Source organism: Manis javanica, chromosome 2 (assembly GCF_040802235.1).
Source record: "Manis javanica isolate MJ-LG chromosome 2, MJ_LKY, whole genome shotgun sequence".
NCBI lineage: Eukaryota > Metazoa > Chordata > Mammalia > Pholidota > Manidae > Manis > Manis javanica.
This window is the reverse complement of record NC_133157.1, coordinates 73,342,534-73,364,464: the sequence shown is the minus strand read 5'-3', so window position 1 is coordinate 73,364,464 and position 21,931 is coordinate 73,342,534. Positions and strand designations below refer to the sequence as shown.

At 44.0% G+C, this 21,931-nt stretch overlaps 1 protein-coding gene across 8 annotated transcripts in view; it reads left to right on the top strand.

Moving 5' to 3' along the window:
- PRUNE2 (prune homolog 2 with BCH domain) overlaps positions 1-3,920 on the top strand; it is a 233,586-nt gene extending 229,666 nt beyond the window's left edge. For all 8 annotated transcript variants that reach the window (XM_073228676.1, XM_073228680.1, XM_073228677.1 and 5 more), the window contains one exon: positions 347-3,920. In XM_073228676.1, coding sequence (XP_073084777.1) covers positions 347-377 — 31 coding nt within the window. In that variant the 3' untranslated portion in view covers positions 378-3,920. The remainder of the gene's footprint in view (positions 1-346) is intronic.
- The last annotated feature ends 18,011 nt before the right edge of the window (positions 3,921-21,931 follow it).

The following is a 21,931-nucleotide window of genomic DNA, read 5'->3' as shown; positions in this document are numbered from 1 at the left end:
TTTACTAAAAATGTTAGATCCCTTATTTCCAAAATGCAGTGACGTTCCTTGTCTTAATCTTCTTTAGAAATGAACCTTCACAGGAGTCTTCTGCCTCCTTAGATCATTTTGAAAGGTGTAAAATGCTTCCAAAAATGGTTTTGTAAAAATAAACAGATTCCATAGTTTAGAGAAAGTCTAGTTTAGAGGATAGCATTCTACTGGGCTTTTCTTGGATAAGAAACGTGCATGATTTATTTTCAGTAAGTCCTTTAAGGAAAAAAGCAAATGCATGCCACTCCACATCATTACTAAATGTTTCTCACTCCGTTTCTCATGTTTCTCATTTTTTTCCTTTTTTTCGAAGTATTGACCAGAAGCTGAAAGAAAAGCCCTAGCTGGCCATGGCTGGAAGAAGAGGGTGCTTTTCTGCTTCGTGGTTTTGTCGAAACATATCTACCTGGAAGAGAGAGGGCTGATGGTACTTGTTTCCACTTTGCACTACCTGGTGCCATTCTAGGTTTCTAAGGGGAAAAACTGTAAGGAGATTTGTTGATTCCTAACATGCTTTATGAAATTGTGTTTATTTCCCTATTTTGCCGATTATGTGCCTCAAAGATGTTAGCTGAACCTTCACAAGAGAGCAGGACCTTCCGTTTCAATATTCTTGTAACCCTTTGGTGCAGTGATATTTCATCTCTTAAGACTGGTGTTGACCAATAAGATCACTTAGGTTCACTACTAATAGGGGATGGGTTTGTTTCCCTAGACTGACTGGATTTCTCCTTGGTAATCATTGTAGGTTTCAAATACGCAGGGCTCACCTCTCCCTAGGATAGTTGTTCCCAGGTCACTCTACCTTTAAAATCCTAAGCTTGCTTAACATGGCCATAACCCAGACCTGGTGTGAAGCCACCATCAACTGAGTGCCCAGCCGGTTCATGTCTGCATGAATCGTCTCTAGCTTCTCCAAGGAAAGCCAGGCTTTCTAATTCACATCATCTTAGTTTAGTGATCATGTTGCCTACAAATTGGTCTTCAGGAGTGTCATGTTTTCTCTGAGTTGGACTTTTTAGAAATCATCTTTTCTCCAGTGAATGTCGAAAACGTCCACCTCAAAAAACTGAAGGACCCACATCTGCATTTTTGCTAGCTCTCTGGGCTTTAGGCCTTAAACTTAGTTCCAGATGTTACACTTGAAGTGCCAAGGCCTTGAGTGTGAGGTGGCCCACTCAGAAATTTGTTATTTGGTAACATTCTGTTATCTGAATCTCTCTCACATGCATTATGAAAAGTAATCTGCTTTAAAACACTGTAATATGATCACAGGTTTAAAATTAAATATGAGTATCTACTATCCTTTGCAAAATATTCTTTGATAGTCTTCACATGCTGTCTAAAATACCAGGGTGATGTCAAATCTATAGACCTCTAGAAGAGGTTGCCTAAAACAGCCAATTTCAGAACACCACCTATTTTTGCATGGTCTTCTAGTTAAAAATAGTTTTCACATGTTGTGTTGGAAAAAGAATATTGCATGACACATGAAAATCATTCAAATTTCAGTATCCATATATCAAGTTCTATTGAAACACAGCCACACAGATTGGTTTAAGAACACTGTCATTACTTTAGCACTACAACAGCAGAGTTATAGCTGCAGCTGACCATGTGGCTTATAAAGCCTAAAATATTTACTTACTTTATAGAAAAAGTTTGCCACACCCTTTTCCAGCACATCATCCTTCCCCTTCCCTCATTTGTATTTAGTATTAGTTTCTCTAACAGAATGCACAGGTAAGGCATGCACACTAATTTATGCTTAAAAAAATATTCTGACATTCACAGTCAGTACAATAAATGGCCTGCTGAAAAAAAGACAGGATCATAGCTACAGAAGCTACGAAAGCATGACTCAAAGTGAAGCCTGCTTAGAAGGCTGTCGGATGTTTACAGGAGTGGCTGAGGTCCTGGCCTTACTCTTACATTCTTAATCTCCAGAATCACCTTACTAATAAGCTAGCAAAAATAAAAAGTGGAGAACAGGGCTCTGCCATAGTCTTGGGGTGGCAGCTACACCGGGAGAGCTGTGCAGAGCACTTTGAGCCCTGAGTATCGTGAGCTTTGAACACTGCAGTAGACAGCTTTGCACAGGTGACGAAATTTCACTGACTTTATATGCTTCATGTCTGTCTCCCACCCACCTTCCCGATGTGCTCTCGTATACACAGGTCTGTTCTCTTCCCTCCAAAGCCATAGCTATCTACATTTCCCTTATCTTCCCTTTCCACTGACTATCTTACTGAACTGTGTTCTTTTTGGGTCTCCTCCCTCATAAAACATCCAGCTTGTCTGAGAGAAAAACCCTGAGCATACCCTCTCTCAGCCCAGTGCTGTCTTTGGAAGCCCAAACTATGCAGTTGATGTAAGTCCAGTGACCCAGTATTCCGGTTTGTTCACCAGTTTGCCACTGTTGCCCTGGCGTAATTAACAATGCCCCTTTTCACTCAGCCGTGTCGCGTTCTGGAAGCGGAATTACACGGTTCCCCTAGCCACAGGATGTAAGGAGGAATGTGGTGTTCGGTAGAGTGGTGCAAGCCTGAGGACAGAGCAGTTGATCGAGGGCTCTCATTATATTCAAACAGACACTGCAGCAATCTGACCATTCATATTTTCTTTGAACTTGTGCAGCCTGTTCATGGAAGAACACTCAGGTGGTATTCTTTTTGAAGCTTCATCTTCCTATATGGAAATTGCGAGCACCTTTCCCATCCAGTAGCTTTGTTTGGGCTGCTCTGTCGGCTGCACAGCCATTCTAATACTTAGGCATCTACTATGTTATTATCTTTAGAAGACAAATTAATTGCATGTGCTAGAGCAAAGCCACCGTGTAAATTCGATCCAAGTAACTAGAATTCTAGAAGCATCCTGAAAAAACAATCCCTAAGCAGATAAGTAGAGATGTAAACATGCACATCATTAGCTATCTAGCTCTTGCATTCTGAGCATTCTTGCTGTAGTTCTGACTTCTGGAAACTGTTTTTGCACTTTTCCTGTGGATCTGTAGTTAAGGGAACCAAAGGGTCACTGGGGAAAAAGTCTTGTTTCCCTAAAATGGCAACTGCTCTCCACTTAGGTCCTTAATTAAGAGAAAGAAAATCTGCACAGCAGATACTGTCAAGGAGTGAGAAAGTTTGTTTGAGGGCAATAGCTGGATGTGGAAGAAAATGTCAAGTTCATGTTGAAGCCATACAATGTTCTATGGGGTTATCTTTTAAGACATATTCTGACATGTGTGAAGAAGTCACTACTCCAGGCCTTTGTGTTACCATTTAAAGGATTCAGCTCTGGTCCTGTGTTTGCTACTCATACAGTCACAACGCCTCAGTAGTTTGCCCCCTTAGAAATATTTAGATGTGCACAAATTAATCTTTTATATATTGAAAGGTTTTTTTACCTGGTGTTAGATTGCTCAGAATAAACTATCTATTAGATTTTGTTTTGGTAAATCTCCCTAAATAATGTGGATTAATAATATAAAAAATATGTAATGCCACCTATAGCCTCTCTGTATGGTTCAGAAATAAAAATTGATTCCACAAGTTTTGGGCTTTATGTCTTTGACCCAGCAAGACTCTGTGTAGTGTCACTTATTCAGAAGTTTTGTGTGGGTGTTGGTGGCACCTGGTAGGTGAGGACAGGATACATTTTGGCTTTCTTGCCACCCAAGTTTTATTCCCTTTCCAGTTCTGCCTTCCACACCTGAATGATCTAAGCTTTCCACATGTGTTGTTTACTCACTGGGTAACAAGTTCTCTCAGTGGTAGTGTCTCCATGTTTCATGGTTACCTGACTTTGTCAACTTCTCTTTTCTCTGTCTCTTGCCTTTTCATGGCATATACGTTTATTCTTAAATTAAAATATGTTAAATTGTTCATACATTTTGCTTTGAGCTTTGGGTGTTTTTTTTTTCCTATATTTACAACCTTCGGGAAAAATCAGAGTGAGGAATCACCACTCTGCTTCTTTTTTAAACCTAAGAAAACCAGTCTGTGCCTCTGCCTCTCCCAAGAGTTGGAATACCATAATGGGAAGTTCCTCTACAAAAAGTGAGACATTGAATGTTCTCATGATGAAGACATGAGTTCTGGTGGATAATGTCCTCTACCCAGAAAAGGGAAGAAGGACCAGAGAAGTCAGAGAAGTAACCTTCAGCCCGGGAGGGGCGTGCTCCTACCAGGTGGACTGCGACATTCGTTCTTCGCCCTTTACCTACCTGTGGTAGTAGAAGCTGGAGGCAGGCTAAGTGTCTGGTGGATACATGCTACGGCGTATTACACAGCTGTTAGAAATAACACACTGTGTGTTCATAGGGGAACATTTAAATCATAAGAAAGAGTGGAAAAATTCAGAAATGGCATAGTGCCACTTATATAACTTCTGAACCTACACATTCATACACAAAACCTTTTTCTCAAAATCCATGCATATGTAAGGACTTGGCACATTTATTGGAGTGAGCACAGAGGCTGGGGGTAGGAGTGGGGATCCAGGATGAAGATGGGAGCCTAATTGCAAATCCAAGTCAAAAGGAACTTTTTATAGGCTGAAGTTCAAAATAAATAAAATGAAGATGGCTTACAGTTTCAGCCACAGAAACTAAAACATTCAGCTATAGATAGAGAAAAGCTGGTGAAGACAAGTTGCCAGGAGGCTGTTCCCTTCCCCAGCTTCTCCCTTAGTAGTGCCTTTCCCTGCGGTGAGAGCGTCAGTGTGCTGCGGCTCGCTGGGAGCCACCCTGAGTGACATCACCCTGTACAGTCGGGGAGCTTTTAATTAAGCTGGTACCTTTGACACATCGATTCTCCTGCAGCTGTGAGCTTTACAGAGAAAAAAGATAGCTGTGCGAGGATAATTTTCCCAAAGAGTTCCACTCACGTTCATCCAAAACAACTCTCTCTAGGCAAAATTTTCTGTTTTTGACATGACCATTTTAACCACACTTAGCTGCCATCCGCCATCTCACCAGCCTTAACCCGAGTGAGAGACCTACATCCTTGATGTGTGATCATGCCCTCCTTGTGAAAGTCTTCACCCTTAGATTGGTGACCTGAGTTAATCCTGTTTTCCTCTGTATTCATTATCTATTATTACTTAATAACTTACAGTTGATTCTCATTATTTGAGGTAGTTATGTCGCATAAAATCACCAAGAAACCAAATCAGCAAATACTGAACTATTGCTCCTCTAGGAACTGCAGGGTGAGGCTTCTGCAAGCCTCTGATGGCATTGTTTCCATGAACTGATCAACATATAACCTTTTATGTGTATTTCTGTTTAAATACACTTTATTTAATATATAGTTGATTCATTAACACTGAGTGCACAGCCAACAGCCTGAATATAACTCATACCCGAACAAAGCTTTTCAAACACAAATTTTCTCCAAAAGGCACGTAACAGTCTGCTTGTGCTTAGAAACACTGGACAGCACTTCAGCTCTAAGCCTGGGGACCATTTTGAACAGTGAGACTACCAAGAAAAATGCAAAAAACATTGCACTAAATAGCCCATGAAAAGCACACTTTAGTTTACAGCATGAGAGCTGAAACAAGAAGCAGACCTTTGCCTTACTCAACTTGAGCTGGGAGTGTGTGCATCAGGCAACCCAAAGTTTTTGCCATTCTGTAAGTGTCCATAAGGGATCGTGAAAGCACTGTGAATATTGATTTGGGGGTTACAAATAAATGATAGTGACTAGGTGAATTTGCAAGTATGGAATCCATGAATAATGAAGACCAACTGTATATCAAAACTTAGTGAACTAAAATAACACCACATATTTATTATCTCAGTTTCTGTGGCATAAATGCCCATGCATCTCAGCTGGATCCTCCACCTCAAGGCCTGTCATGGGCTGCAATCATAGTGTTGGCCCAGGGTCACTCACAAGACTTGATCAAGGTTCAAGTGGGACGGAAGCTACTTTCAAGTTCATCCACATGGCTATTGGCAAGGTTCAGTTTCACCAAAGGAGTTGCACTGAGGAGCTCACCCCTTGCTGGCTGTTAGCTGGAGTCTGCCCTTAGTTCTTTGATTCTTGGGCCTTTCCAACATGGTAGCTTACTTCACTGAAACCAACAAGAAAGAGTCTGTTAGCAAAATGGAAGTTGTAATTATTGTAACTGATCACTGACCTGACATCCTGTCAATGTTGCAGTTTTCTATGGGTTAGAAGCAAGTCTCCAGATCCAGCCCACATTCAGGGGGAGAGAACTACTGGGTATGAATACTAAGAGGGGGGTCATTAGATGCCATCTTAGAAGGTAGCCTACCATACCCTTCAGTCTTCTGCAATTCCCCTTTGACCTCCTCCGTCTCCTCTTGCCTGTAAGTGACAGTGTTTCTTAACATCTCTCTTTGCTTTTTCTGCCATTTCCCCATGACTGCAAGTAGCACACATCTCTTCAGATGATTCAAGTCCTGCTTTTAATCCCAGCCTCCAAAGCCCCACCATCATTTTCTCACTCACTCCAGTCCCGGTGGGTGGGGAGGAGTGGAAATTCTCTACTCTGACCAGATAAAGACCATTTCTATACTGTCCATTGTCAGTTACATCACACATACTGAGATTTAAATCCTGGTTCTGATTGCCAGCTGTATTAGTTGAGCTAGTTACTTAACTTTTTTGAACTTCAGTTTATTTTTTAAATGTGCATAAAACTCTGAACACGTTTATGTAAGAGTTAAAGGGATTTAAATCCCTAGCCTAGTGCTCCTTACATAGAAAGCATTCAATAAATAGTAATTCTCTTACCCACCCTCTTCTTTTCTTCCTCTGCCCACTAACCCAGCCTCTTCCCTGTTAACTTGCCAACTTCTCCAAATCCACTGCCAACCCCCCGTTTAGTTTCTGTCAACCATGTCAGCATCTTGTTTTACTCCCGCCCCATCTTCTAAATAAACCGGCTCCCTTTCATCCTTCCCTCTCTTCTCTCAGACATAACCTATTTTACTCAATCCTCTGCCCTTCTCCTCTAGTTCTTTCCAAATTTCCATCTCTTGTCTTTGTTCAGTTTTCCTCTGGTTTTTTACTTTTCATTAAAAACAGCAGAAGAAATTACTCTCCCTGAAACGCTTGAGAGGAAGTTGTCTATATAATGCCTCATGACCCCAAATGTTTAGTGTATTTCCTAAAAACAAAGACATTCTCCTTATAACCCAATCCAACTATCAAAGCCAGGAAATTAACATTGAAACATTACTACCCTTACTACCGTCTAATCCAAACTTCAGGCCAGTGTGTTAACCGTTGATTCCTATTCTTAGTTTGGAGAATCTTCCTGGGCTATATTTTTCATTTACGAGGCATCACCATGTATTGTAAGGGAGGACTGGGGTGAGGCTATCCTTTCTTCAGAACCCATTAGTCATTCCAGTGCTCCTTAGAATTAATAAATTCAGCACTTGATAATACTTACTTTCTTTATAATCAATGTACAGTTTCCATCCTTCTTTATATTTACTCTCCAGAGGAAAAAGAAAGCTCTAAGAGGTTAAGAGCTGTGTCTTGACAATAGGTTTCAGCCCCTGGGAAAGTTCACTATGGATTCAGTGTGACCAAAGAAATGACAGTAGAATGTTCTTGGGGTGAAAGGGTTTATATCCAACTTTATTCCCACAGTGGCAGGTCAATCACTAGAATCCTGCCACCCAGAGCGAGTCTGCATGCAGCAAGCTGGTCTCTGCCTCTGGGCCCTTCTGCCTGCACAGCCGTCCTCTGGGCCTCTGCCCACACAGTTGTCCCACACAGCTATCTTCTAGGCCTCTGTCCTTGGCGCTGCCCCCACTCCAGCCTCTGCTCTGCAGCCTTGCAGTCCTGCCACTGTATCTCACACACACACACACACACACACACACACACACACACACACACACACACACACACACACACACACACACACACACACACACACACACACACACACACACACACACACACACACACACGACAGACAGACACACACACACCACTGGGTGGAGCTCTTTATCTAGAGTCAGTAGCAACGTATTGCCCACACGTGTGTAATGAGCTAGGCAACCAGGGCCAGGTGAGAATCCTGGCCACAGGACCTTTCATTTTATCCACAGCTGTCATAGCTGTATTTACTGAAGAAATGTCTTTTGACAACTAGATGACTTGGCAATTAGAACTTAACTTAGGATACACATAAGGGAAACATTTCTCTGTGCCTCAGTTTCCCCTTCTATCAAAGGAATAAGCAATGCCAACAAAGGAATGTAAAAATTAAATACATAAGAAGTATAAATATACTTTTACAATGACGAGATAAAAGAAACATCACATTACTTACCTTTTCTAAATTAAATTTTCTCTAGCCCTAAGCCTCCATTGATCTTTTACTCTTTAGTGCTAACATCTGTCAGAAATTACCTAGGACAGATTGTTTTGTCTTTGATATATCGTGGTTGCTACTGGGATGTTCCCTGTCATGACCATATGGTTCATTCAAAGGCAGGGGGTCCCACAACCTCTTGGCCATCTGGGATATCTGGTGACTTTCATGCAGTTTCCAAGAATAAGGTGTTTGATATTCAGTGACCCTAGCAAATACATCGGCTCACCCCACCAGAAGTCCTACTCCTGTTTAGACACTCACATACACGATATAGATGCATGTGGATTCCTCTGCCCATTGAGCCTCAGGTCCCTGGAGCCCCTGCAATCTTGGGCACCTCTCTCTGTTTCGACCCATTGACTCCATCTCCAGGCTATCTCCTCCCTCTAAGGAACACACAGCGACATTCTCCTCTCACACAGAGCCTCGAGAGAGTTGTATAACGGGCACCTTGTAACTTCTGATTAAAGTTGAGAAGCACACATGAAATTAACCGCCTGTGGCAGGCAGCCCCCAAGAGGACTCCCACGATCCCGGCCTCCTGGTGTTCATGCCCTTGTGCAATCCTCGTAGTGTAGGCTGGACCTCATGACTCACCCCTAGCAATACAGCCAAAGTGATCAGATGACACTTCCCAAATTAGCTTATAAAGCAACAGCAATGTCTGTCTTGTTTGCTCACTCTCTCCCCCATGGCTCTGGGAGAAGCCAGATGCCATAGTGTGAGCTACCCAACAGAGAATCCCATGGGGCAGGAGCTGACGTTAGAACGGGGACCAGGTAGGACCACAGGCTTGCCAAAAGCCAAGGGAATGAAGTCAGAAGCAAATGGATTCTCTCCAAGGTATGCCTTGTGATGGCTGTAACCCTGGCTAAAACCTTGAGTTGAGCCTTGTGAGCACTGAGCCAGCTAGGCAGTTGATGCTTGACGTGAGATAATAAACGGTGCTTGCTTTTAAGGCACTGGGATTTTGAATAATTTGTAATAGAGCAACAGGCAACAAATACACCGCCTTTAAGACCAGTAGCCCAGAATTTCCTGGAAGAGGGTAAAGTTACCTTTTCTTCCTTTTGAAAGTGTCCTCTAGCAGGGGGTGGGAAACAGCAGTAAGGAGCTTGGTCAGTCACCTTGTAACAAATGCAAACAAATTACCTGACAAAACAGAAGCAGGTACGGCGAGAACCCCCACAGAGGGAAGTCACCACCTTTGTCATTGGCAGTCCAAGCTCCCCTCCATGGTGAAGGACAGTCACATGCCCTGCACTGCATGATAATCATCACCCTCTCAAGCCCCTTCAAGGGGAGGAACAATCTGATGCTGTGGAGACGCAGCTGCCACAGGTTCCTAAACTGCCCCTGGGAGTCCCTAAAGAAATCCAAAAAGCTAGTTTCAGTTGAGGTTTCCATGGTTAATGGAAAGTCCCCAAAGGCTAGAACTCCCTCTCCTATCATGGAACCTACCCTAAACCCGGAGATTCTGGTGAAAGCTGCCTCCAGAAATAGGAGCTCCTTACACAGGACCTGACCAACCAGAGACTAACTTCCGGTCTGAGAGGCTGGGCTTGGGGGAAACTGGGATGGTCCGCACCACCAAGGCATCTACTCGTTCATGCTGTGGGTGGCCCTGACGTTAGGCATGGGGTGGAAGGCTTAGTGCATACAAGCCTATGGAGCCACAGTGCCTCTGTGTCCAATGTCAGTGACACCTACCAAAGCCCAGCTCTGTACGAGGTGAATTGTGGGCTCTGGGTCTGCAGTAGTGCCACACTGAGCCCTGCGTGTGGGCAGAACACATTTGAAACAACTTTGAGTCCAATATGTCCTAATCTCCCCACCTTTACTGAGCAAATGACCTTTCCTGCCTTTGTGGATCCTCCTGTTTTGCCATATGGGCAGAGGGGAGGAAAGGGAGGGAAGCTGGTGCTGGATGCCCAGCAGGACTGGGCCTTCTCTCCTGGATGCTTCCCCTTGCCATCCGGGACTGGGCTCGTCCCAGACCCCGAGGATGAAATCCCATTTGATGGGACTGTGGAGAGAAGCAAAGACTGGGATCCATAAGTGACTTCCAAGGACGGCCGAGGCCAGTCTCCTCAGGTCCATAGGGAAGATCACCCGCATGGGAGTCACATCGCCTGAGTTGTCTAGTCCTGGCTTTCCTACCTAATGGATGGTGACTGAATATCTCTGAACTTCAATTTGTAAGAATCAGATTAAGGGATGGCAAAACTTCTAGTTTCTAGTCCACCATGTAAGGAGCGTGGAAGTTGTCTCTCTTGTTCACACAAGGCAAAAACTGAACAAATGGAAAACCACCAGCTCTTCTTATATCCCTCAGGGAAATGAGGTCATAAGGCAAACAGCTGCCCCCGAAATTGAACAGAGAGGCAGGTACAGAGAATCACATGGTACTGGCACAGAAGCCCAGGAGCAGAAACCTCCAAAGGAGCAAGTACCGTCTTCTTCACAAAGCCTGCCCTCCAGAGAAACCATTTTCTCAGAACCTGACCTACTGGAGGAAGGAAGATACCTGACTGCAGCACCTCCAGCCTTCCTGGCTCACCCAAGGGAAAAAAACAAAACCCAAAACCCCTTCGAAGGCAAGGAGAGCTGGTGAAGGCAGAGCGTGGGCCACGGGCTCACAGCAGCCTGACTGCCGGCCTCTGGGGCGCTTCCTCCTGCCAGCTCACCACACAGCTGTCGGGCTCCCGCACAGTGGGCCATACAGGACTAGAACCGTGTTTCAGGCACTTTTGAAGAGGTATCTAGAGTGACTCCAAAACAACAGGGGTGTCAAAGACTAAGACACCAGAGGAAGGTTAGCCTCCGACACCTGTAGGTACAGCAAAGCATAAACCCAGACTTACGCCTAGCCAGAGAGCATAAGCCCTCACACTAAAGGCCAATTTCTTTTACCTAGTTTATCATGTCCAGTTTTCAACAAAACAATTGCAAGGCATATGAAAGACAAATGACATCATGGGTGTGCAATATTAATGGATAGATTATTAAAAGCAGAAATTTGTCATCCCAGACTCTAGGCTGGCTGGCTTTCTAAGCCTGCCCCACTCATGGGAGCTAAAGGGTGTTTTTCTAGGACCATAATCCAGAAGCTAGGCAAAAGAAACCTGGGGAGTCAGGGGGAGCCACAAGTCCCTAACTCCTCCACCAGTCTCAGTATATAGTGTAGCACTGGTATGTCAGATGGCTCTGGTGGCTTTTTCATTGTATATTCATGCTGTAGCCTTGAAGGCCAGCCCTTGGTCTAGCCTGGAGCCTAACCTAAGTCCACTTGCTCAGAGCCTGGGTTCAGGATCCCTGAGTCCAGCTAGCCGATGCCAGGGTGGCTCCAGGGCCCTAGAGAGATGGGCCTGGCATGGGGCTTCCTGAGTTGGTGCCGAAGCCACAGTATCTGCTTCATCCCAAGGCACAGGCAGGCCCACACTCTCAACTTGTCGTGGTGTTTTATATATGCTATTTAATGTCATTCCAAGTAAAGAAACATTAAGATTTTCCATGGCTTATGGAAAGTATGGTTTGCCATTCATCCTTTTATCATGGAACATTAGTATTAAAGGGAAAATTAACTCACATGTGGAATCATCAAATTTACACATTTGTATTTTGTAACTTACACACACATATGTATTTTGTTCCACCAGAACAGTGGAAACACTAGAATAAGACAACTCAATTGTTTTTATTTTACCTCTTAGGAACATTCTACCAAAAATCTCTGCCTTCTGTTTCCTGATGAATAAGGAAGTATTGAAAGGAAATGGAACTTTGCTTTCCTTCTATGGCATCCTTTTTAGCCTAAGTGGTTGGTTGCTGTAGAAAAGTAACTCAGAAACGATGCGATGGAGTTCCTTGGTCATTCATGTCTTGTAGATTGTCATTTCCTTCTTTCTGTGCCCATCGCAAGTTCTGGTTTCCAGGCTCCCAGTGCCCCCAACTTTCCTGAGTCACAGCCGTAACACATCACCCTGCACTTACTTTGAGACGTGCAGAGGTCCCACCAGAATTTTGAACTCATGGCACATCTCAAACATTACATGCAAATAGGGTGGCGAGCAGCAGGGCACATGCATATTCCTACTGCACTACATTCTACATAGCAGGCTATGTAGTCCATTCAGACTTTACTTACAAAACACAGGTGCAAGTTGAGAATTATTAAGACTCTCAAGGAGAGCATTAAACTAAGCTCATGTCCCTTTTGAGCATAGAATGTCATGTGCCTGCACAGGTTGCAGCCATGAAGTCAGTTCTGCCTGAGAGCTTGTTAGAAATGCAGGTTCTCAGGTTCCCCTCAAAGAAGAGCTTACTCAGAATGTGCATCTTAAAAAGATCCCCAGGTGGTTTGTGGGCGTGTTAAAGTGTAGGAAGCTCTAGTCTAGTCTAGTCTGGACCACTGAAGATTCGGTCTCCCTGGCTGGCGGCTGATTTGACTCCCTGGCTGGGGAGGTGGACGCATTGTCTCTAATTGGCCCCATCTCTCTATGGTCTCTCATCAGGGTTATCTGCAGCTTCATCAAGATGTGACCAACCTGACTGCCGGCTGGCTTTTCTGGAAACCTATTTAGGAGGATTTGCTAAAATCTCAGGTTTCCTTTGCCTTCCTTCCAAGCTCTTTGTATATTCATGAATCCCTGTGGCAAGGAAGAAATCAGAAAGGCAGATTTTAGGGGCTGGGTCAGAGGTGGAGCCCCCAAAATGGTGAAAGTCTTGTTAATGTACATGTCAATATAACACTGAGATGTCTTTCTCATTGAGAATTCAAAAGTGAGAATCTTGTTTTCTTCCATGCTTGTTATTTAATTTCACTTACTTCCTTATTTTTACTAGCTTCAACTTTTCCCAGAGTGTATGAGGATTCACTGTACTCTTCTCTTTACTTTTGTTTGAGGTTTTGCATGACAAAAAGTTAGGAAAACAAGAATAACCACCACCCCCCACCAGGAAATGTTAAAAAGAAGAGGAGGTGAGAAGAGGTTGGAAAATGTAATTCACTTTGACAGTTCCTAAGAATAACAACTTGAGAAAAGAAGTTAATTCAAAATTAGGAAGCTTCATCTTCCTGTTTCACTCTCAACCTCAGATATAAAACGGATCCACTCCACCGCTACAAGAGAATTGCCCCTCGGCGTGGGAGCCAAGCTGCGCAGCACCTCTGCATTGCAGTCCAGTCCAGTGTTTTCTTATACAACAGTGGGAGAACATAAAAAAGGGAAAGAAGTGAAAGGAAAAAGACAAGGAAAGAAGAGAAGAGAGGAAAAAGGAAGAGAAAGTTTTGAAAAGACACCTGTTAATTCTCTGGATGGGAATGGCTTCCTTTTCCTCCTAAGCTCATGACTCAGCCCACCAGAGGACATCCCCCCAATGGCCAAGCTCATCAAAGCTTGGTGGCTGCTTTTCTGGCATACAGACATCTCAGTTTTAAAACCCAGCTCATGCGTTCCCCGACCAGTGCTGGAAATGGCATACAGAGGGACAAACTAGGCTGGGGAATGAAGGAGCAGCATGGAGTCAGTGGGGGCATGCCTTGGACCCACAGAGAAAGTGGATGGCATGACTCTGACCTCCTGAAGGCCTTGGGCTTTCAGAGGCCTCCCCACCCACCTCCCTAGTCAAGGGCAGCAAAGATACAGCTGTGCAGTTAGCTCCTTGGGGTTGAGTTTTTACTGCATAACTCTGGGCTGTGAAGTATCTCCTTATAAATTGTCCTGCTTGCACAATGATTGCATTCTTTTGGATCACCAACTCAGGACATTTGGTAGCATGACTGACAGGGACATTTTAAATTCATGGGAAATACAAAACCCCCTTTGTGGGCACTGGTTTCAGGTAACAAGAGTGGAGCTAAGTTTTCCTTCTTTTCCTTTCCTTAGCCACTGAGTCTCTCGCCAAGGTGCTATCGAGTAGCCTGCTGACCGCAGGCCAAGGGAGGGAGGAGGAGATGAAAGACAAGTTCATCACCAGATGGAGAGTGGGATGGTTTCATCAGGAGACAGCTGCGTTTCCAAAGCCAGATCAAAATCACGTTCAAAAAGTGAAGCCCTGCTTAAAAGGCAAAGGCGTAGAGATCTGAGTGGGTCTGAACCAGACTAGGATGTGTGGAACCCTCATTCGCCCTCCTCCAGGTCCCCAGGGTCCAGAGGCACTGAGTTCCAGGTGGAAAGCCTCCACTGGCAGTGGTGGTCAGAGGCCTTGCAGTTTGCCAGATCTTGGTTCAATCCTGTATCTGCCCTTGGGCAAGTTAAGTTCTCTGAACCTCAACATCTTCATTTATAGAACTAGGACAATACTGTCACCTGTCTTCTTGGTTTTGGGGAGACATCCTGAGAAAATCTATGTAATGACCTAACAGCCCCGGCACACAGAGCTTAATAACAAATAGAACTAATGGTAGATATTGTTTTAAAGGGAAAGCTGTTGCCCAGAAGTCCGGCCCCACAGATTTCCAAAGGACATACGGTAGGGTCATCAGTGAGCTAAGTCCCTGAGTGACTCATTTCCTCCAGAACCCAGAGGTCTGGCGGGCAAGCCGCAGCCCTCGGTTAGGAGCTGTGCATCCACACCACTGCCTATTGGGAGAAATACATTACCTTTCTTTTTGCCTGGTTTCCCTCTTCCTCTTCTGCCTGTCTCCATCTCTTTTTTCTCTTTCATTCCCCCAAGGCCACATCAGCCTTACTCCTTCCTGACAGAGCAGCTTTAGGAAATTCATGGTCAGGATGCTGAGCCCCATCTGTCTCATGGAGGCAGCGAGGATGACAGAGAAGATGCTCTCTAAACCCTTTGAAAGCCAACATCCTATAATGATCCATTCCTCTTCTTTCTCTCTTCTTTCTTTGCACTCAAATTCCTGTGAGAAAAGTTCTCACTGGTTGAATCTGAGGCATATGCCCCTTGGAGGTATGGCAGTATAGGAAGAATTATGGGGGACAGAACCAGGGCTTCTTGGTAGGTAAGCAGACCTAGTGCTTCAGCCCCACTGAGACTGCTTGGTCTGTGGAAGAGGAAGAGGTTAATTCCTCAAAAGAAATCAGAAGGGAAGGGTCACACTGGGTTGGGATGGAACAAAGAGAAGGAAGTATTACAGCCACTGTTCAGACAGAATAAGATTGAATGCATCTTTCTCCCCTTTCCATTCATATTTTTATTCATTCATTTATTCATTTATCCACCTTTGCGTCTCTAGACCATGGCAGAGACAAGCCTTACCTGAACCCAAGAATGTTTCATAAATGTCATACTAAGATGTCTGTTAAAATATTTTTTAAGTTCAATAATATAGGATCCGCTAAGGATCCTATAGTACTAAATTGGGTCCCAAGTGCTGAAGTGGATCCCAAGTACTAAATTGAATCTATCCTCAAGGCCAATCAAGTCCAAGTTCCATGAGACCAAACCAGGCATACAGGATATTCAGAGGATCCCTGGGATATGGGCAACCCTTCAGATCTCCACCTGGAGTGGCTTTGTCCCCAATCCCAGGGATTTGAGAGCACTTCTAATGACATCTACTTGGTAGGGATGAGGACACCACTAACCAAGCACAAGACAGCTCCCCACAGCAAAGAATCCTGCCTGAATGCCAACAGTGCCAATTTTGGGAAATGTTTGGTAGATGCACAAGGGGGCCAGCCAACAATCAGATGCCCTTTGTTGAGTCTGAGAACTTCTTCTTCATAAATATTTTCTATGGCTGTAATCTAGTTTTGCTCAACCAAGTGTTAACTCTCCCACTAAGAAAGTCAGTGGGTCCCTAAAGGATCCTCACCCAAGATCCTTCCTATTTCCACTCTTAAAAGTGGCAGGCATAGAACCAACCTCATCCAACCCACATTTTCCATGGCATTTTGAATGTTAAGCTAAATGCTTTATTATAAAAGAAACAGAGTTTTCCAGCAGCCAGGACAAGTCTAATGTGAAATTCCTGTGTCTGAGGCTCCTTTAGCTGCCTCATCAATTCCAAATCTAATTCTCTGGCTTTTCATGGAGCTTCTGAGCTGCACCATATTCTTCCAGAAATTTTCCTTTTTGCTTCAATTAGCCAGTCAACTTATTTTGCTTGCATTGAAGATGTCCTAACTGAGGCAGAAATTCCTCACATCCCTTGAGTGACCTCCAAACTTCACACAATATCTCAAATGTATCCCACCCCATCACTCCAAGAAACATGGGACCCCAGAAAAGTCTTGGCTCACACCCTGTCTCTCTGCAATCTGACATTTGGTCACTCAGTCAATCAAGGGATCAACAAGTATTGATTGACAACCACACATGTTAAGCAATGCCAGATCAAGGAAAGGCATAGAGAAGAAGGGCTAATATTTGTTGGGTGCCTACATGTGTCAGGCATAGTGTTATGATCTTTATATTTAGAATCTCACCTCAGCCTTGTCTCTTTACTGGAAGTGGGTATTTCTCTCCAATTGTATATTCGAGAAAAATGAGGATTAGAGAAGCCACGTAGCCTTCATAAGACTGTATACCTGGTTGTTATTAGAATTAGGATTTGGGTTCACATCTGTCTCCAAAGCCCATGTTTCTTTTTCACTTTATACCAGGGATGGCAAACTGTGACTCATAGACTATCTTTGTCCACCATAACCTATTTTTGTCATTTAAGTATTATTCTAACAGCCACCCCATTCCTTCACTCTGCAATGACAGAAAGCCCTATCATGTTGCCTGCAGATGGTTTTAAAGGCTGCCTTGCTCTGTCCAGCTCAGCTACTTCTCTGCCTTCATGTGTCTTTCCAGAGGCCCTGCGTCTGTGTGATGATTCAGGGGTGTCCGGAGACCTCTGTCAGCAGATCTCTTCCCTGTCACTATGTGAGGGACTGGATGCTTTCTCTCAGATTCACTCTTAATGCTTTCCAGAAACTCATGGAACTGGTTTCATATGTTGTGTAACTTGGGAACAATCCTACATTAGCCAGACTGGACCCAGACAGAGTGGGTCTCACAATGAGGAAGGCCTACACCTCAACAACTTGGTGAGAGGCTCTGGGCCAAGCAGAGGTGCTGAGCAAAAAACAGATAGCACTCCTGATTGGGGGTGGGGGGGCTACTTAAAGCACAAAAAGCATCCTTCACAGTGTTGCCAGGCCCCTGCCCCATCTCTCCCCTGCACTTGGTTCCACAGGCCCAGCTACACTGGTTCCCGCTTAGCTGAGGTTTCAGTTACCTGGGGTCAACCAGCCTGGCAGCAGATGATCCTTCTGACACATCTTAGAAGGTCAGTGGCGGCCTAATGCTCCATCACAGAGTGTGCATCATCCCCTCACTTTGTCTCCTCACGTAGGCATGTTACCATCTCACATCATCACAAGAAGGTGAGGACAGAATAATAGGATACCTGGAGAGACAGAGAGCACATTCACATAACGTATTATGGTATATTGTTCTACCTTATTATTAGTTTTTACTATTAATCTCTTACTGTACCAAATTTATAAAAACTTTGTCATAGGCATGTACATATAGGAGAGAAGATAGTATATGTAGGGTTTGGTACTGTCTGCTGTTTCAGGCATCCACTGGTAGTCTTGGAACATACCTAGGGCAGAAGGGGAGGACAACTCTATTTTCCCTTTCAAAAGATACAGAGGTTGGTTGCTTCTATTCCCTCTAAAGACTGTGAGAAGGGGAAGGGGGCCATCTGGCCATGAAGGAAAGACTACGGAGACCACTGAAGATGCTTCCTCTTTAGGTGGAGCCACCCCAGGCCCTGAATGACGCTCTGTGTCCTGCAGGTCACTCTTCCTCCTTGGCATGACAAGCTAGGCCCTGCCTGCCTCTGTCTCAGTCCTGGACACTTTCCTCTTTACAGCCTTACATGCAGCTGTCTCAGCCCATTTTCAGTTTCCTGCATGGGACCCCCTTCTCTGCTCTCTCTGCTGGGAAGACCCTTCCTTCTGCCACATCCAGTTGACCTTCAGCAAGTGTTTCCTCTTGCCCTCCCCACAGCCTGTTTTTAGGGTCCCTTAGCCTGCTGTGAAGACTCTATTCTATCCTGCTCTTTCTCATTTTCCTTCTTATCAGCCTTCTCCCTTAGACTGTACCTCACTGGAATCAGGGACTCGCTTTAAGCCCCTGACTCAATGAGTGGCATCTACTGGGTGCTCAGGGAGTAGCCAGGTGCTTGGAGACAGTCCACTCTTTTAGCTTTTCTGTTAGCGAGACAAGCATAGACATGTACGTGTCCTTTTTGTGCTTATAGCATTATTCTTATGGCACAATATTACTTCCATGAACAAGCAGGACATAAAAAATGAGTCATAGTATAGATTGTCATTAAAAAAAAAGTTTTTGTTTTGCTCCTGAATCATTACAGGACTCCCTTGAATGTCTCTCTGACAGTTTGGGCTCTCTGCCCATATTTAAAAGTAGGTCCCAGAAAGTTCTGAGACTGTGGGTGAGATTTCCATGCAGAGGATGTGGCTTCGCTGTTTTCCTGAAGTACCGCTGCTCTCAGGATTTGTCTTTTAGGGGTTTTGGCATTCTAGATTCCCCCAAAGCAGACCCAGAGACAAGGAAATTTTCCCAGGTCAGGCAAATTATTTCACAGGTGATCTCAAGAAAGCCTAGTAGGAGGTGGAGAAGGAAGGAGGCCAGTCCAGGGTGAGCAACTGGTGCCCCGTGGTGTGTGGAATGCAAGTCATTGTAGGTCAGGAGCTCAGGGTTGCTGCCCAGTGGAAAAGCCAAGGAGCTGGGCTCTGTATCCAACTGCAGGGACACTTACTCTCGTATTTCTGGCTGGCATGTACAGGCTGAGAGGCGCATCTTCCTCAAGAACATTGCAGGAGATGGCAGGACCCCTCAGGGTATCTAGATGTGAACCCAGGGGAGAGGACCAGGGGCTGCTACAGGGTCCGCTTCTCCTGAGGCGAGTGCCTGCTTTCCTCCCTGGATGCTGGGAGGCCTGCTGCCAGCATTCTGGGATCTGAGTGAGACAAGAGGCCGAGTTCTCAGTATTCCATGTTAGCTTCTGCTTGGCCGCCCTGTTTTCAGTGTGGAACCCACCCCCTCGCCAGTCCGCTGTGCTTTTATCCGCAAGTCCCCATTGGGTCACACTCTCTAGAGCAGCACTCGCTGTCTGACAGAAATATTATGAGAGTCATTTATATTTGAATCATTTTAATAAAACAAGTATTTAAAAATTTTCTCAGTCATATAAAAACATAAAAATAAAGAGGAAAGATGAACTTTAATAATGTTGTATTTAACTCAGTGTATCAAAGCATTACTGTTTTAACATGTAATCAATATTTTTTAAAATATCCAGGTGCATTTTATATTTTATTTTATTGTACAAAGTCTTCCAATCCGGTGTTTATTGCACACCAGTTCAGAAGAGCCGCATTTTGACTGCTGAGAAACCACCTGGGTCTAGTGGCTACGGTACTGGGCAGCACTGCTCTTGAGAGTGAGCTTGCACCCGGGGCAAAGGTGGGGAAGGAGCAGGTCCTCCACTGTCAGGCTCTGAGAGTCCAACTCCTTCTTAAAAAGACTTTCAACCTGATTTTCCATTCACCCCCATTTTAGAGTGACCCCACTTAGATCTAAGGTCACCAACTCCTGAACATTTCTGGGGGTCCGCAGTGCCCAATGAATGGATGACTCCCTCTCCACTACTGCCAATTTAGAATTTAGCTTCTCTGAGTAGGCTTGGTCAGTTCCCTGTCACCCACTGGCCCCCCATCTTCATTTCCCCTACTGTGTCCTCTTCTCTGTTTGCCCATGTGGGTTTGTGCTTTAAAATAAATTTTATTTTACTGGGGTCTTTAGAGAGGACAGAGATAAACATATGCGTTCAAACCACCATCTCTAACAATCAGTTTTCCACATCATTGGAATTCAAGGTTTGTTCTTTTGTTAATTTGTTCTGTTTGTTAATTTAAATCATCTGACAACCCTGTATGTATGCAGTAACTGTTTCTTAAAGGAATGAATGTGTGAGTTACATGAGGCTGACTCATTCTTCAGATGCCGTTGCGTCCACATGTGCCATACCATGACCCCCTTTGGGTCATCCTGTAGGGAGCCTGTTCCTTTTCCCATTCATTAGCTTAGCTCAGTTTCCTGTGCAGTTACCACTGAGCTAAAAAACCCCTTGCACTCACACTTTGCCCATCCAAATAACCAAGCATTTGTAAAGGCACTTAGCAATCAACCTCATTGCCCCACTGTCTGCTAGAACTGACCACTTCCTTGCAATGTTTGTGCTATCTTTGTTTTCTTGATCGTGGGGATGTCTTAACTTTGCCTTCCCCAACCTTTGACCTTATTTCTTCTTTTGAAAGGTATTGAATTTCTTTCTGAGGTTTTTCTGGGATCTTTTAAAAATGAAGCCGAGTCCCTTTAACAGAACAATGTTAGAATCCTTATGGGGCTGGCAGGTTTGAGATCCTTTACTGGCTTGGTTTCACTTATTAATTCATTATTTGAGTATCCAAAAAGAAATGAAAATCAACTTAAATATAAATATGCACTAGAATTTCTTATGAAAATGCCAAAGAGGGATTTTATTCATAATATATGGGAAAACTTCTTGCTCATTCCTTTTGCGTAAATGGAAGTGTTGGGATTAAAGGACTGTTCAGCCGAGATCCCATTTAGTTGGCTTCTTTGGTTGCAGTAGGAGATAGTCAATTAGATACCTCTGGACAGTAAACAGAAATGAAAAGGGGAGTCCTAGAAGCTGATATATGGTGTCAGTACACAGGAAATTTCCACAGAGGAGATAAAAGAGAAGTGAATTTGGGGATGTAGTGTCATTGAAGGATGAATCTTCCTCTACAAAGGTTATAGTGAAACTAACAATACATATACAAATTGAATTAAATTGAAAGTTCTTTTAAGTTTTTCCCATAAGCTTATGGAGTTCTGGTTTCAGCAAGAGCTAGCACGTGTTACTCCAATCCCCACCTAGGCATACCATATTCTGTTGCCCCAGCATGCATTTTCAGCTCCGTGTATTGGGATATCCTTTAGTCAAATCAATTTTGTAAATCATAAAGAAAATAGCATTGGATTACTAAAAATTTGCATTACATTAATATTTGCTGACAAAATATTTTCCTTGTAAAAATATCACATTTGCATATGCTTTTATAGTTTCAAACCATTTCAGAATGCCTTACCTCACTTCATTTTCACAACTATCTCTATTTTATATATGCAGAGAAAGGGACTCTAATTAAAGGCATCTGATTTATCATCCCATTTATACAAAGGACTAAAGATAAAACAGGTACCAGCCTACCAACTTCTAGCTTGGTGCCTTCCAATGATGCTCTTGATCACTCAGACCTTCAAGTCTATGTCCAAAGATGGTCTCCAAAATAAACTGAATCAGAAGCACAGAACTTTCAGAGTTGACTCATGGTTTATTATGGTAAGATTTAGACCTTTACGTGTTCTGCACTCAATTCCAATGTGTGGAGGGGTTTTCCCCACACCACCAAGCAATTCTCAGACACCAGCTGGGTGTCCTAGAATTCAATTCAATTCTGACACT